We start from the raw sequence: 13535 nt of genomic DNA, 5'->3' as shown, positions 1-13535 counted from the left end.
AGAAGAGTAACGGGTTGGTCATTAATAACCTCACTCAATTATATTTTACCAATAGTCTCCAGTATTGATTCGCAAAATGACAACCGTTAACTAGTCGTTAGCTAGTTAACGGTTTATTGCATATAACCCAGTTCAGTTAACGTTTTGATTTAGCTAATGTTAACTGTTAGCTAACTTTACCGTTACTGTTCCTCAGCATGTTTTAACGGAAAACAGTTAACGCCCACTACAATACGTTTAAATATCTAATTTATATAACGTATATAAACATTAAAATATATATTTGTAACTTACTTTTCGATCTCGGTGGCGTTATAAAAGTGTCAACAACGAATAGATACTTAACGTTAGTTAAGTGTTTCCTCCAAATCTCCAGTCCAACGTCTGCGTCTCATTTTGAATATGATGACGATGTATTTTATTGACGTCACTAAGCCATCTGACTGACATCTCTGATAGACCAATAAACGCGACTTTGAAAAACCCATCTCGACTCTTGATCCCACGAACTCGGCTCACTTGCCTCCCCATTGGAAACGACAGGGTGTGATCTATTTTAGTAGAACATCTTTGCTGTGGTCTAGCTTTACAACAATGGATCGTTACTAGTTACCACAGCCACACAGTCATAACGATGTCTATTTCTACAATTTCTAACCACACAGTTAAACTTATGCCTAAGATTTAAATTAGGACCAAAAAGCACATTGGAGTTTTCTTAGGTTTTTACGATATAGACAATTTTGACTTTGTGTTTGTGGTAACTAGTGACAACCATTTGCTCCCATCTTACTTCCGTTTTCTAGTCAAGGAATTTTTTAAAAATCCTTTATTCTGGTGGGCTGCGTGCCCTGAACCGCACAACAGCGCCGCCAGCTGAATGGAGGTTTTCTGTGCAAGGCAGCCTACAGACCAGTAGCAAAGGGAAACGAAAACTACATAGACAAACGATCTTGGAGAATCAATTCATCCTCAGGAGTCAACTGTTTATCATTATTCCATACAATATTGAATCAACATGATGAATAAGCAACATTAGGTTAAAATTAAATTTAAAAAAAACTATTGCACAAATTCAAGATGTTTTCTGGAAAGTATATCTATTTTTATTATGTATCATGTTATGTATATTTTATATGTATTATGTATATTTATATAATCAGGGGTTTTACTACAAGGTCCAGACCATTAATAATGGACTAGATAACTACATGAGGGGAAACAGTTACAGCCGTTTAGTAATAGGGGGATTTAGGAGAATAATTTCTGGCATGAACTGAATTCATTTTTTGTCATTTTTAATTTATTTAACCTTTATTTAACTAGGCAAGTCAGTTAAGAACAAATTCTTACTTACAATGACGGCCAAAACCCAGATGACGCTGGGTCAATTGTGCGCCACCCTATGGGACTCCCAATCACGGCCGGTTGTGATACAGCCTGGATTCAAATCAGGGTGTCTGCAGTGACTCCTCAAGCACCGAGATGCAGTGTCTTAGACCGTTGCGCCACTCGGGAGTCCAATAAAGGAAAATACATTGTAACACAGGTGACTCCTGATAACTGCAACGGCTTGGGACTGATGTGACAGCGTGCACTAAACTAGAAAATGTGGTTATCAGGAGATTTTACAAAGAATGTTATTGAATTGGGACTAGAAAAACACTTTAGTTCACTTAAAAGAGAGTTTGCATCAGAAGTCGACTGTATATCATTACTTCCTGAAAGATTCAAACACCATCATGAATGAGCAGCAGATGAAAATGGATGAGAAATAGTTTTGGACAGATGGACGGAGCTATTTTCTGGAAAGTATACATGTTTAATGTATAAATAACACCATTCTCTCATCACCCTGAGAGAAATTCCAAAACCGATGACCAGATAATCCTGTTTCTAATGATGTGAAAACATCAGGAAACTTTGAACAGGGGACCTGTGAGTTTCCTACAATACTTTCATCCAACAGGTGGTAGGTAGTCTAGTGGTTAAGAGAGGCAAGACTGCAAGCAGAGGGTTGCCGGTTCCAATCCTGGATCTGATTGGAAAAATCTGTCAGGAAGTAAGCAGTTGCTGGTATCAAATCCTAGATGCCGAACCTGCCATTGGGCCCTTGAGCAAGGCACTTAACCCCCTACAGCAATTTCTCCACAGGTGCTGTAGTATGGCAGCCCCCTGCTCCATCCTCTATGTATGTGTCTCTTTCAGGGGGGTTGGGATAAAAGCCAAAGTCGAATTTCCTTTGGACCTTGTGTACAATTACTTGGTGTCAAATTTGATTTACAAGTAAATCGATCACACATCTATTTTCCTGTAACCCACAGCATGAATGATCCAGAGACTAAGATAAGCAGATAAGACAAACTTTATTGTCGATTACGTTTAAACAGAATGAAAATGTGTCATTGACGGTCAGAGTTACAATAAAAGGATTAAAAAACAGGGATAAAACATACACATCAAACACATTAAACATTTACATGTCAGAATGAAATAAACATTTACATCTCAGAATGAAATGTCAGAATGAAATAAACATTTACATCTCAGAATGAAACACAATAAATATTTACATGTCGGAATGAAATGTCAGAATGAAATAAACATTTACATATCAGAATGAAACACAATAAATATTTACATGTCAGAATGAAATAAACATTTACATATCAGAATGAAACACAATAAATATTTACATGTCAGAATGAAATGTCAGAATGAAACAAATTAAACATTTACATGTCAGAATGAAACACATTCAATATTTACATGTCAGAATGAAATAAACATTTACATGTCAGAATGAAACACAATAAATATTTACATGTCAGAATGAAACACAATAAATATTTACATGTCAGAATGAAACACAATAAATATTTACATGTCAGAATGAAACACAAATATTTACATGTCAGAATGAAACACAATAAATATTTACAAGGCCTCCCGGGTGGCGCAGTGGTCTAGGGCACTGCATCGCAGTGCTAGCTGCGCCATCAGAGTCTCTGGGTTCGCGCCCAGGCTCTGTCGCAGCCGGCCGCGACCGGGAGGTCCGTTAGGGAGGGTTTGGCCGGTAGGGATATCCTTGTCTCATCGCGCTCCAGCGACTCCTGTGGCGGGCCGGGCGCAGTGCGCGCTAACCAAGGGGGCCAGGTACACGGTGTTTCCTCCGACACATTGGTGCGGCTGGCTTCCGGGTTGGAAGCGCGCTGTGTTAAGAAGCAGCATTTACATGTCAGAATGAAACACAATAAATATTTACATGTCAGAATGAAACACAATAAATATTTACGTCAGAATGAAACACATTAAATAAACATTTACATGTCAGAATGAAATGTCAGAATGAAACACATGAAACATTTACACGTGTGAGAGAAAAATTATATATTTACATTTACATTGTTTGATCTTAGTAACAATTATATACTTAACAAATAGTAATCAAATCAAATCAAATGTATTTATATAGCCCTTCGTACATCAGCTGATATCTCAAAGTGCTGTACAGAAACCCAGCCTAAAACCCCAAACAGCAAGCAATGCAGGTGTAGAAGCACATTTACAATGCAGGTGTAGAAGACATTTATATTCTACTAATGCTGTGTTTTGTAAAGGGATGGTCTCCACTCTATCTCCCTGCAGCTAGTCTGGCCGTATGGTCAAGGGGTTTACTAGAGATAGCTTAGTAGTAGAACAATCCCTCTTTGTTTCTAATCATCCTGGCATCTGAGAGACTAAGCCGGGTTGGGGGGAGGGGGTAAAACACCACCAGGTGCAGATAACCACAAGATGAACCCAAGGTAGCTTATAATGCCCCCTGATCTGTAGTGGAACCGGCCATGGCAAAGCATTCTTAGATCTATTATATAAAGAGTTCTGCACTTTCTGTAAGGTTAAGCTCTCGGCAACACACTTCAGAGTGTGGGGTCGACCAGCTTCATTATTGCAATAATTAATCGATATTAAATAAAGATGATTGTTTGAAGAAATGACAAAGTCTCTCTCACTTGATTAGAATATTCCACGACATGTCAGAATGAAGTACATTAAACATTTACATGTCAGAATGAAATGTCAGAATGAAACAAAAACTGAAACATCACTGAGAGGTACCAGAATTGTAATTGAGAACACTCAATCAGGGATTTGTATACCACGATCAGTGTGAGTTTGCTTGCATTAAAACGTCATAGTTTCTTAAGTACAGAAAGAAACCAGAGAAAGAAACTACCTTGCCTTTTTGTAGATGAGGTCAGTGTTTTACTGGAAGCTAAGTTTGTGGTCGAAAATTGTCCCCAAGTATTTAAAACGTGTGACTTGCTCCACGTCCTTCCATGGTGACAAGCTCGAGAGAAGGGCTTCTGTTTTCCCCAAAAATGTATTTCCTCCAAGGCACAGTTTTTTAGTCCTGGTGACGTTAAAGTCAAGGAAGCTATTGTCAAACCACGTCAAGAGGCAGTCAATGAACTGGGAGTAGCTGGAGATGGACTTGACCTCCAGGCAAGCAACCAGAGCCATGTCGTCTGCATATTTGATGAGGGCCATAACTCACTGTTGCTTCCAAAGAGATTTGTCCACATCCTGCCTTTTTATTCACTTACCTGACAAACAATCTCTTTGTCCTAATGCTCTTCACTCTTTCAGTTTCTGTCTTGTTTTCTTCCTTTGTGGACTTTATCCACATGCCTCAGCAGATGAGACTTCTGAGTGAATCTTTTACCACAGACTGAGCAGCCATTTGATTTCTCTCCTGTGTGAATCCGTATATTCCTCTTTAGGTCCACCTTCTGATTGAAGCTTTCCCCACAGTCACCACAGCTATAAGGTTTCTCTCCTGTGTGAGTCTGTATATGTTCATTTAGGTGCCCCTTCTCATCGAAGCTTTCGCCACAGTCACCACACCTATACGGTTTCTCTCCTGTGTGAGACAATATATGTATTTTAAGGCACCCCTTATGCTTAAAGCTTTTCCCACAGTTACCACAGATAAATCGTTTCTCTCCTGTGTGAGTTCGTATATGATCATTTAGGTGCCCCTTCTCATTGAAGCTTTTCCCACAATCACCACAGCGAAAGGAATTATCTCTGCTGTGAGTCCGTATATGCCTGGTCAGGTTCCCCCTCGTATTGAAGCTTTTCCCACAGTCTCCACAGCTAAAAGATTTCTCTCCTGTGTGAGTCCGTAAATGCACTTTTAGGTTCCCCCTCTTATCGAAGCTTTTCCCACAGTCACCGCAGCTAAATCGTTTCTCTGCTGTGTGAGTCAGTACATGTATCTTAAGGCACCCCTTATGCCGGAAGCTTTTCCCACAGTCACCACAGATAAATGGTTTTTCTCCTGTGTGAGTACGTATATGCATAGTTAAGACCGCCTTGCGATTAAAGCTTTTCCCGCAGTCTCCACAGCTAAATGGTTTCTCTCCTGTGTGAGTCAGTTTATGCATGGTTAGGTACCGCTTGAGCCCAAAGCTTTTCCCACAGTCACCACAGCTAAAAGGTTTCTCTCCTGTGTGAATCAGTATATGTTCAGTTAGGTTCCCCTTCTGATTGAAGCTTTTCCCACAGTCACCACAGCTAAAAGGTTTCTCTCCTTTGTGAATCCTCATGTGCCTGGGGAGACCTCCTTTGTATTTGAAGGTCTTGCCACAAACAGGGCAGATATAGGGTTTCCCACCGTGACAGAGTCGGACATGGGCCTTCAGTTTACAGGTGGTGTTGTAGTGTTTATTGCAGAAGCTGCATTCACTGGGTCTCTTCTTGGGGAGAATCATATGCCTCTGCAGGTCAGCTTTCAGAGCAAACGCTTCACCACAGTCACGGCAGTGGTAAGTTTTTCTAGATGTGATGCTGGGTTTGGAACAGTGTTCCCCCAATGGTGGGCTGGGATCCAATGGTGGGCTGGGATCCAATGGTGGACTGTTGTCAAATCCTACTGTGTCACTGCTTACAGCTGAACTGTGGCTGGAGGCATTGTTTTGATTATCTGGAGGGTCACAGGGAATGTTGAGACCCTTAATGTGGTTCACAATGACAAAAGGTTTGAGATCCACTGGTTTAGAGTCACTCTCTCGGTTCTCCACAGTCTGGGTTTGGGGAAGAGTCAAGGACTGAAGTGGGTCCTCCTGATCACGTTCACTTTTTACACAAGGAGGAGTGAATATGGAGTCTTTGGTAACAAAGAGCCCTTGAAGCTGCTCTTCTTCCTGACTGGTCCTGAGATCCTCCTGTTCCTCTTTAATCTGTGTGGACTCTGGGTCCTCCTGCCCCAGACTGTGACTCCACTCCTGCTCACAGTGCTGCTGCTCCTCTTCAGAGACAGAGAGCTGCAGGGAGTCTGAAGGGAAGGAGAGGAGGAGCAGACGTATTTATAACAGAATTTGGAATCACTCACGAATTATAGATCTCTATGACATTCAATTTCAATGTTCTTCCTTAGCATGGATCTCTACGATCTATACAGCCTGAGTGCAGATAGCTAGCTAGGTATTTGCTTCCTTAGCATGGATCTCTATGATCTATACAGCCTGAGTGCAGATAGCTAGCTAGGTATTTGCTTCCTTAGCATGGATCTCTATGATCTATACAGCCTGAGTGCAGATAGCTAGCTAGGTATTTGCTTCCTTAGCATGGATCTCTATGATCTATACAGCCTGAGTGCAGATAGCTAGCTAGGTATTTGCTTCCTTAGCATGGATCTCTATGATCTATACAGCCTGAGTGGAGATAGCTAGCTAGGTATTTGCTTCCTTAGCATGGATCTCTATGATCTATACAGCCTGAGTGCAGATAGCTAGCTAGGTATTTGCTTCCTTAGCATGGATCTCTATGATCTATACAGCCAGAGTGCAGATAGCTAGCTAGGTATTTGCTTCCTTAGCATGGATCTCTATGATCTATACAGCCAGAGTGCAGATAGCTAGCTAGGTATTTGATTCCTTAGCATGGAGCTCTATGATCTATACAGCCAGAGTGCAGATAGCTAGCTAGGTATTTGCTTTCCTTCACACAAGCCATATAGGTGGTGGGTTAACATGCCAAGAGTGTGCAAAACTGTCATCAAGGCAAAGGGTGGCTACTTTGAAGAATCTCAAATATATTTTGATTTGTTTAACACTTTTTTGGTTACTACATGATTCCATATGTGTTATTTCATGGTTTTGATGTCTTCACTATTATTCTACAATGTAGAAAATAGTACAAATAAAGAAAAAGCCTTGAAGGAGTAGGTGTGTCCAAACCTTTGACTGGTACTGTATGGATATAATTGTATTTATTTTTTGAAGGTGCTTGTTGTTGTTGGTGTTTCTCTGTAATACTACTAGACACCTTGCAATTTTCTGAAGTTGGTTTTAGCTAGTTTCCCAATCTCCCAACCTCATAACTGGCTACCCAGAAGCCATTTCAGGCTATCAATCAAGTTAGAGTAGCTAGCTTGTCTAACTATCTTAGCTGGCATGCCTGCTGACAAGGTTAGTAGACTTTAGAAAAGCAAGCAAATACAAAATGTACTAAATAAGACTCAGATGAATTTCAATCTTTTACACAGATTTTTAGCAGAGAAGCATATTTAGTTTCTTAAAATTAAAAATTAAAAACACCAGTCAGGAGGATACAAGACAGCTCAAGAGATATGCAGAAAAATGAACATATTTTTTTTTACATAGAATTAAGCATAATGATTATGGCTCTAGATTGCAGGAAAATGGGTTTCAGGTGTTTAAAAAGTGCAAAATTCTCCAACTTCCGGACGGGGTGTCTAGTCCGTCTCCGGACCACGCCTAACAGGAGTGGTCACATCCTTTGTGCCCCCTCAGATTTTTGTGACGCTGCTAACCTTGACCTATAAGAACTAAAGGAAAGTGGGGGGGTCGTCTGAATGGGAAACTAAGCTGCCTGACTAGAATTAACCAGAAGGAATGGATAGAATCAGCTGACTGGACTGGTACCCTGTGTATACAGCTATACTGACTGGCCATTTTTGACAACAACGGTTTTGGAAACCTTTAAAACTTTCCTTTCATATCACCGCAAAATAATTGTATAAATATAAGAGGTGTTTTGTGTTTCCCTGAACTACAGCGCATTCTGAAAGTGTTCAGACCTTTATCCACATTTTGTTAAGTTACAGCCTTATTCAAATTATTATTTTTCCCTCGTCAAGCTACCCCATAATGACAAAGAGAAAATAGGTTTTTAGATATTTTAGCAAATGTATTAAATAAATAAATACCTTATTTACATAAGAATTCAGATCCTTTGCTATGAGACTCCACATTGAGCTCAGGTGCATCCTGTTTCCATTGATCATCCTTGAGATGTTTCTACAACTTGACTGGAGTCCACCTGTGGTAAATTCAATTGATTGGACGTGATTTGGAAAGGCACACACCTATAAAGGTCCCACAGTTGACAGTGCATGTCAGAGCAAAAACCAAGCCATGAGGTCGAAGGAATTGTCCGTAGAGCTCCGAGACACAGATCTGGGAAAGAGTACGAAAACATATCTGCAGCATTGAAGTTCCCCAAGAACAGTGACCTCAATCATTCTTAAATGGAATAAGTTTGGAACCACCAAGACTCTTCCTAGAGCTGGCTGCCCAGCCAAACTGTGCAATCTGGGGAGAAGGGCCTTTGTCAGGGAGGTGACCAAGAACCCAATGATCACTCTGACAAGTTCCAGAGTTCCTCTGTGGAGATGGGAGAACCTTCCAGAAGGACAACGATTTTCTTTGAACCTTTATTTAACTAGGCAAGTCAGTTAAGAACAAATTATTATTTACAATGACGGCCAAACCCAGACGACGCTGGGCCAATTGTGCGCCACCCTATGGGACTCCCAATCATGGCCGGATATGATTCAGCCTGGATTTGAACCAGGTACTGCAGTGATGCCTCTTGCACTATGATGTAGTGTCTTAGACCACTAAGCCACCCGGGAGCCCATCTCTGCAGCACTCCACCAATCAAGCCTTTATGGTAGAGTGGCCAGACGGAAGCCACTCCTCAGTAAAAGGCACATGACAGCCCGCTTGGAGTTTGCCAAAAGGCACCTAAAGGACTCAGACCATGAGAAACAAGATGCTCTGGTCTGATGAAACCAAGATTGAAATCTTTGGCCTGAATGCCAAGCTTCACGTCTGGAGGAAACCTGGCACCATCCCAACGGTGAAGCATGGTGGTGGCAGCATCATGCTGTGGGGATGTTTTTCAGCGGCAGGGACTAGGAGACTTGATCGAGGGAAAGATGAATGGAGCAAAGTACAGCGATCCTTGATGAAAACCTGCTGCAGAGCGTTCAGGACCTCAGACTGGGGCGAAGGTTCACCTTCCAACAGGACAATGACCCTAAGCACACAGCCAAGACAGGAGTGGCTTCGGGAATGGCTCTGAATGTCCTTGAGTGGCCCAGCTAGAGCCCGGATTTGAACCCAATCGAACATCTCTGGAGAGACCTGAAAATAGCTGTGCAGCGACACTCCCCTTCCAACCTGACAGAGCTCGAGAGGATCTGCAGCGAAGAATGGGGGAAACGCCCAAAATACAGGTGTGCCAAGCTTGTAGCGTCATACCTAAGAAGACTCGAGGCTGTAATCACTGCCAAAGGTGCTTCAACAAAGTACTGAGTAAAGGGTCTGAATACGTATGTACATGTGATATCTTTTTTTTTTTTTATGATAAATTAACCAAAAATCCCCAAAAACTGTTTTGAGGGAGCGTGCAAATGTCATGCTGACTGCAGGAATGTCCACCAGAGCTGTTGCCAGAGAATTAAATGCTCATTTCTCTAACAACATCAACATCATTTTAGAGAATTTGGCAGTACGTCCAACCGGCCTCACAACCGCAGACAACGTGTATGGTGTCGTTGGGAGAGCGGTTGGCTGATGTCAACATTGTGAACAGAGTGCCCAATGGTGGCGGTGGGGTTATGGTATGGGCAGGCATAAGCTACGGACAATGACCACAATTGCATTTTATCTATGGCAATTTGAATGCAGAGAAATACCGTGATGAGATCCTGAGGCTCATTATTGTGAAATTCATCCGCCGCCATCACCTCATGTTTCAGCATGATAATGCATGACCCCCTGTCTCAAGGATCAACTCTATGCGAAGGAGATGTGTCGCGCTGCATGAGGCAAATTGTCACACCAGATACTGACTGTTTTTTTAAACCGAGCCTGTACTTTTTTTTAAAGGATATCTGTGATCAACAGATGCATATCTGTATTCCCAGTCATGTGAAATCCATAGATTAGGGCCCAATGAATTCATTTCAATTGACTGATTTCTGTATATAAATTTTAACTCAGTAAAATCTTTGAAACTGTTGCATGTTGCGTTGATATTTTTGTTCAGTATAGACAGAGCGTATCACACTTGACCAAATCCTCATCCTCAGCTAATCAAAAGGAACGGTTTAGCACCAATGTGGCACTGGAGTCAGAATGGCAACAGAAATGTGTGGAGCTGCTGTCCAAGCAAAGGAAAGCACAGCCACGTCGGGGGTAAAACCACTTCTACAAAATGTTGATATGGTGGGCCTCCCGGGTGGCGCAGTGGTCTAAGGCACTGTGCCACCAGAGACTCTGGGTTCGTGCCTAGGCTCTGTCGCAGCCGGCCGCGACCGGGAGGTCCGTGGGGCGACGCACAATTGGCCTAGCGTCGTCCGGGTTAGGGAGGGTATGGCCGGTAGGGATATCCTCCATCGCGCACCAGCGACTCCTGTGGCGGGCCGGGCGCAGTAACCAAGGTCGCCAGGTGCACGGTGTTTCCTCTGACACATTGGTGCGGCTGGCTTCCGGGTTGGAGGCGCGCTGTGTTAAGAAGCAGTGCGGCTTGGTTGGGTTGTGTTTCGGGGAGGACGCATGGCTTTCGACCTTCGTCTCTCCCGAGCCCGTACGGGAGTTGTAGCGATGAGACAAGATAGTAACTACTAACAATTGGATACCACGAAATTGGGGAGAAAAGGGGGTAAAATAAATAAAAATTATTATTTTTTAAAAAATGTTGAAATGGTGATCACAAAGCCTAAACAGTTTATTAATTTACAAGAACTATTGCTGACTATCAGTAGATCTACATACGAACCTATTCTACATAGTTGTATCTCTGGTGTGATCTGCAGCAGTCTCCGTAGCAGATCATTCTCTTCCTGGTACTCTGCTACAGTTTCCTCAACCGCACCAAAAATCTCCACAGCAGCAGATGCCGTTAAACATTCATTTAACAACACACGAAACAACTGTAGTTTAGATGTTTTCAGTGGACTGAGAGTTGGGTGTTCAGCTAGTATGGCTTCTTGACGTGGGTCCTCCTGATCACATTCACTTTTCACACAGGAAGTAGTGGATATGGAGTCTTTGGTATCAAAGCGCCCTTGAAGCTGCTCTTCCTCCTGACTGGTCCTGACTTCCTCCTGTTCCTCTTTAATCTGTATGGTCTCTGGGTCCTCCTGTCCCAGACTGGGGCTCCACTCCTGCTCACAGTGCTGCTGCTCAGGGGGAACCTCCTCTTCAGAGACAGAGAGCTGCAGGGAGTCTGAAGTGAGGGAGAGGAGGACCACAGGTTACCTATACAGACTTTAGACATGCCTGAGTGCACAATGCCATTTCAAAATGCTTTTGTTGACTCAGACAAAAAACATTTTATATTTGTTCCAATACGAAAAAACAGATATACAAACATTGACATTCACTGCAGTGTTGAATGGAAACACAAATGTAGAGGACAAACGTAACTTTCATAGTCAGAAAAAACTAAAATATTATGAACAGTCAGTGGAAAGTCATAAGCATGCCACATCGACTCGGTACTGGTACCCTGTGTATACAGTTATACTGGTACCCTGTGTATATAGCTATACTGGTACCCTGTGTATATAGCTATACTGGTACCCTGTGTATATAGCTATACTGGTACCCTGTGTATATAGCTATACTGGTACCCTGTGTATATAGCTATACTGGTACCCTGTGTATATAGCTATACTGGTACCCTGTGTATATAGCTATACTGGTACCCTGTGTATATAGCTATACTGGCACCCTGTGTATATAGCTATACTGGTACCCCGTTTATATAGCCATACCGGTACCCCGTGTATATAGCTATACTGGTACACTGTGTATATAGTCATACTGATACCCTGTGTATATAGCTATACTGGTACCCTGTGTATATAGCTATACTGGTACCCTGTGTATATAGTCATACTGATACCCTGTGTATATAGCTATACTGGCACCCTGTGTATATAGCTATACTGGTACCCCGTTTATATAGCCATACCGGTACCCCGTGTATACAACAGTATCCTTACTCATTGTCAGGGTTCTCCACAGGATTTTTTAACAAGGTGGTGCTACTGAGTACGAGGGCGGTGCCCCACTCTGGACTCGGAGATTTTAGCGTTTTCATACACCTGTAACTGCCATGTCCTGCAATCTAAAGCAAAACATGTCCTAATATGATAACACATTTTACATAGTGGAGCATTCAGTTCACAAGATGGCGCAGCGCCTCTCGCATTCTTTGGGAAGAACCCTGATTGCGTATTTATTCTTAGTGTTATCTTTATACATTTTTCTCTTTGCGTTGTTGGAGGGACATACGAAACCATTTCACTGTTAGTTTATGAAGCATGTGACAAATACAATCAAATGTGAAGGCTTTAGATAAGTAATCAAATATGCAGACAACTATTTCATAATTTGCCTATTTACCTAAGCAGTTTACTAATTGAGTAGAACTATAGCTAACTATCAGTAGATCTATATACGAACCTATTCTACATAGTTGTATCTCCGGTGTGATCCCCAACAGTCTCCGTAGCCGATCATTCTCCTCCTGGTACTCCACTACCGTTTTCTCAACTGCCCCGAAAATATCCACAGCAGCCGTCGTTAAGCGCTCATTTAAAAACACACGAAACAACTGTAGTTTAGACATATTTCAGACGACTGGGAGTTGGGTAGCCTATTTAGTTCAGTCAGTAGCTAGCTAGGTCTTTCTTTACTCCACAAAAATAACGTTCAAAATCAAAACAATGTCACCTCAGAGAGGATCAGGCGAAGCGAGAGGTTCCACTCTCGCCAAAATAAATCCGATGGTTTCTATGGGTTTATTTCGAACCTAATCTTGTCGCCTGCATTCCCACTTTTGGGACAACGACTTCTATTGTCTGGACTGAGTGATATGAGCATCTCATCATTACGTTCATCTCCAATTCTACTTCCGTGTTCTAGTCGAGGAACGTTTTTAAACTCCTTGGTTCTTCTGGAACCCGGAAACGCACAACAGCGTCGCCAGCTGGATGGGGGTTTACTATTGTGCAAGGCAGCCAGCCGACAGACCAGAGGTGTATACTACAAAGCATGTCCCTGAGTTAGCCAGCTAACTTGCCTAAAAAAATATATATAAGCTTGAAATGGGCTTAGTCAATTTGACTAAACCAAAAACACATATCAAACTTTAGCTTTCTCAATCGACCTGATTATCAGTCATTATTTTTGGTTGTTTATCAAAGT

General features: G+C 42.1%; 2 protein-coding genes across 2 annotated transcripts; both read right to left on the bottom strand.

The window, feature by feature from the left end:
- Positions 1–3157: 3157 nt before the first annotated feature.
- LOC120043319 (gastrula zinc finger protein XlCGF57.1-like) lies at positions 3158–8176 on the bottom strand. Its single transcript, XM_038987937.1, has 2 exons — positions 8172–8176; positions 3158–6336 (listed from the first exon to the last, which is right to left on the bottom strand). Exons 1-2 carry the CDS (start codon positions 8174–8176, stop codon positions 4647–4649), a joined length of 1695 nt encoding a protein of 564 aa, XP_038843865.1. The 3' UTR covers positions 3158–4646.
- A 2812-nt stretch (positions 8177–10988) lies between these two features.
- Positions 10989–13239, bottom strand: LOC120043345. Its single transcript, XM_038987972.1, has 2 exons — positions 12792–13239; positions 10989–11547 (listed from the first exon to the last, which is right to left on the bottom strand). The coding sequence occupies exons 1-2, from the start codon at positions 12955–12957 to the stop codon at positions 11000–11002; spliced, it is 714 nt and encodes a 237-aa protein (XP_038843900.1). The 5' UTR covers positions 12958–13239; the 3' UTR covers positions 10989–10999.
- Positions 13240–13535: the final 296 nt, after the last annotated feature.

This window comes from Salvelinus namaycush, unplaced genomic scaffold, assembly GCF_016432855.1.
Source record: "Salvelinus namaycush isolate Seneca unplaced genomic scaffold, SaNama_1.0 Scaffold9, whole genome shotgun sequence".
NCBI lineage: Eukaryota > Metazoa > Chordata > Actinopteri > Salmoniformes > Salmonidae > Salvelinus > Salvelinus namaycush.
Note: the sequence above shows the minus strand (reverse complement) of the source record. Positions and strands in the feature narration are given on the sequence as shown.

Bases quoted from the DNA above. Each gene is read 5' to 3' on its own strand.
- LOC120043345 (XM_038987972.1), bottom strand. From the start codon at position 12,957: ATGTCTAAACTACAGTTGTTTCGTGTGTTTTTAAATGAGCGCTTAACG. The intron at 11,548-12,791 runs GTTCGTATATAG...CCCTCACTTCAG, and splicing joins GATACAACTATGTAGAATAG to ACTCCCTGCAGCTCTCTGTC.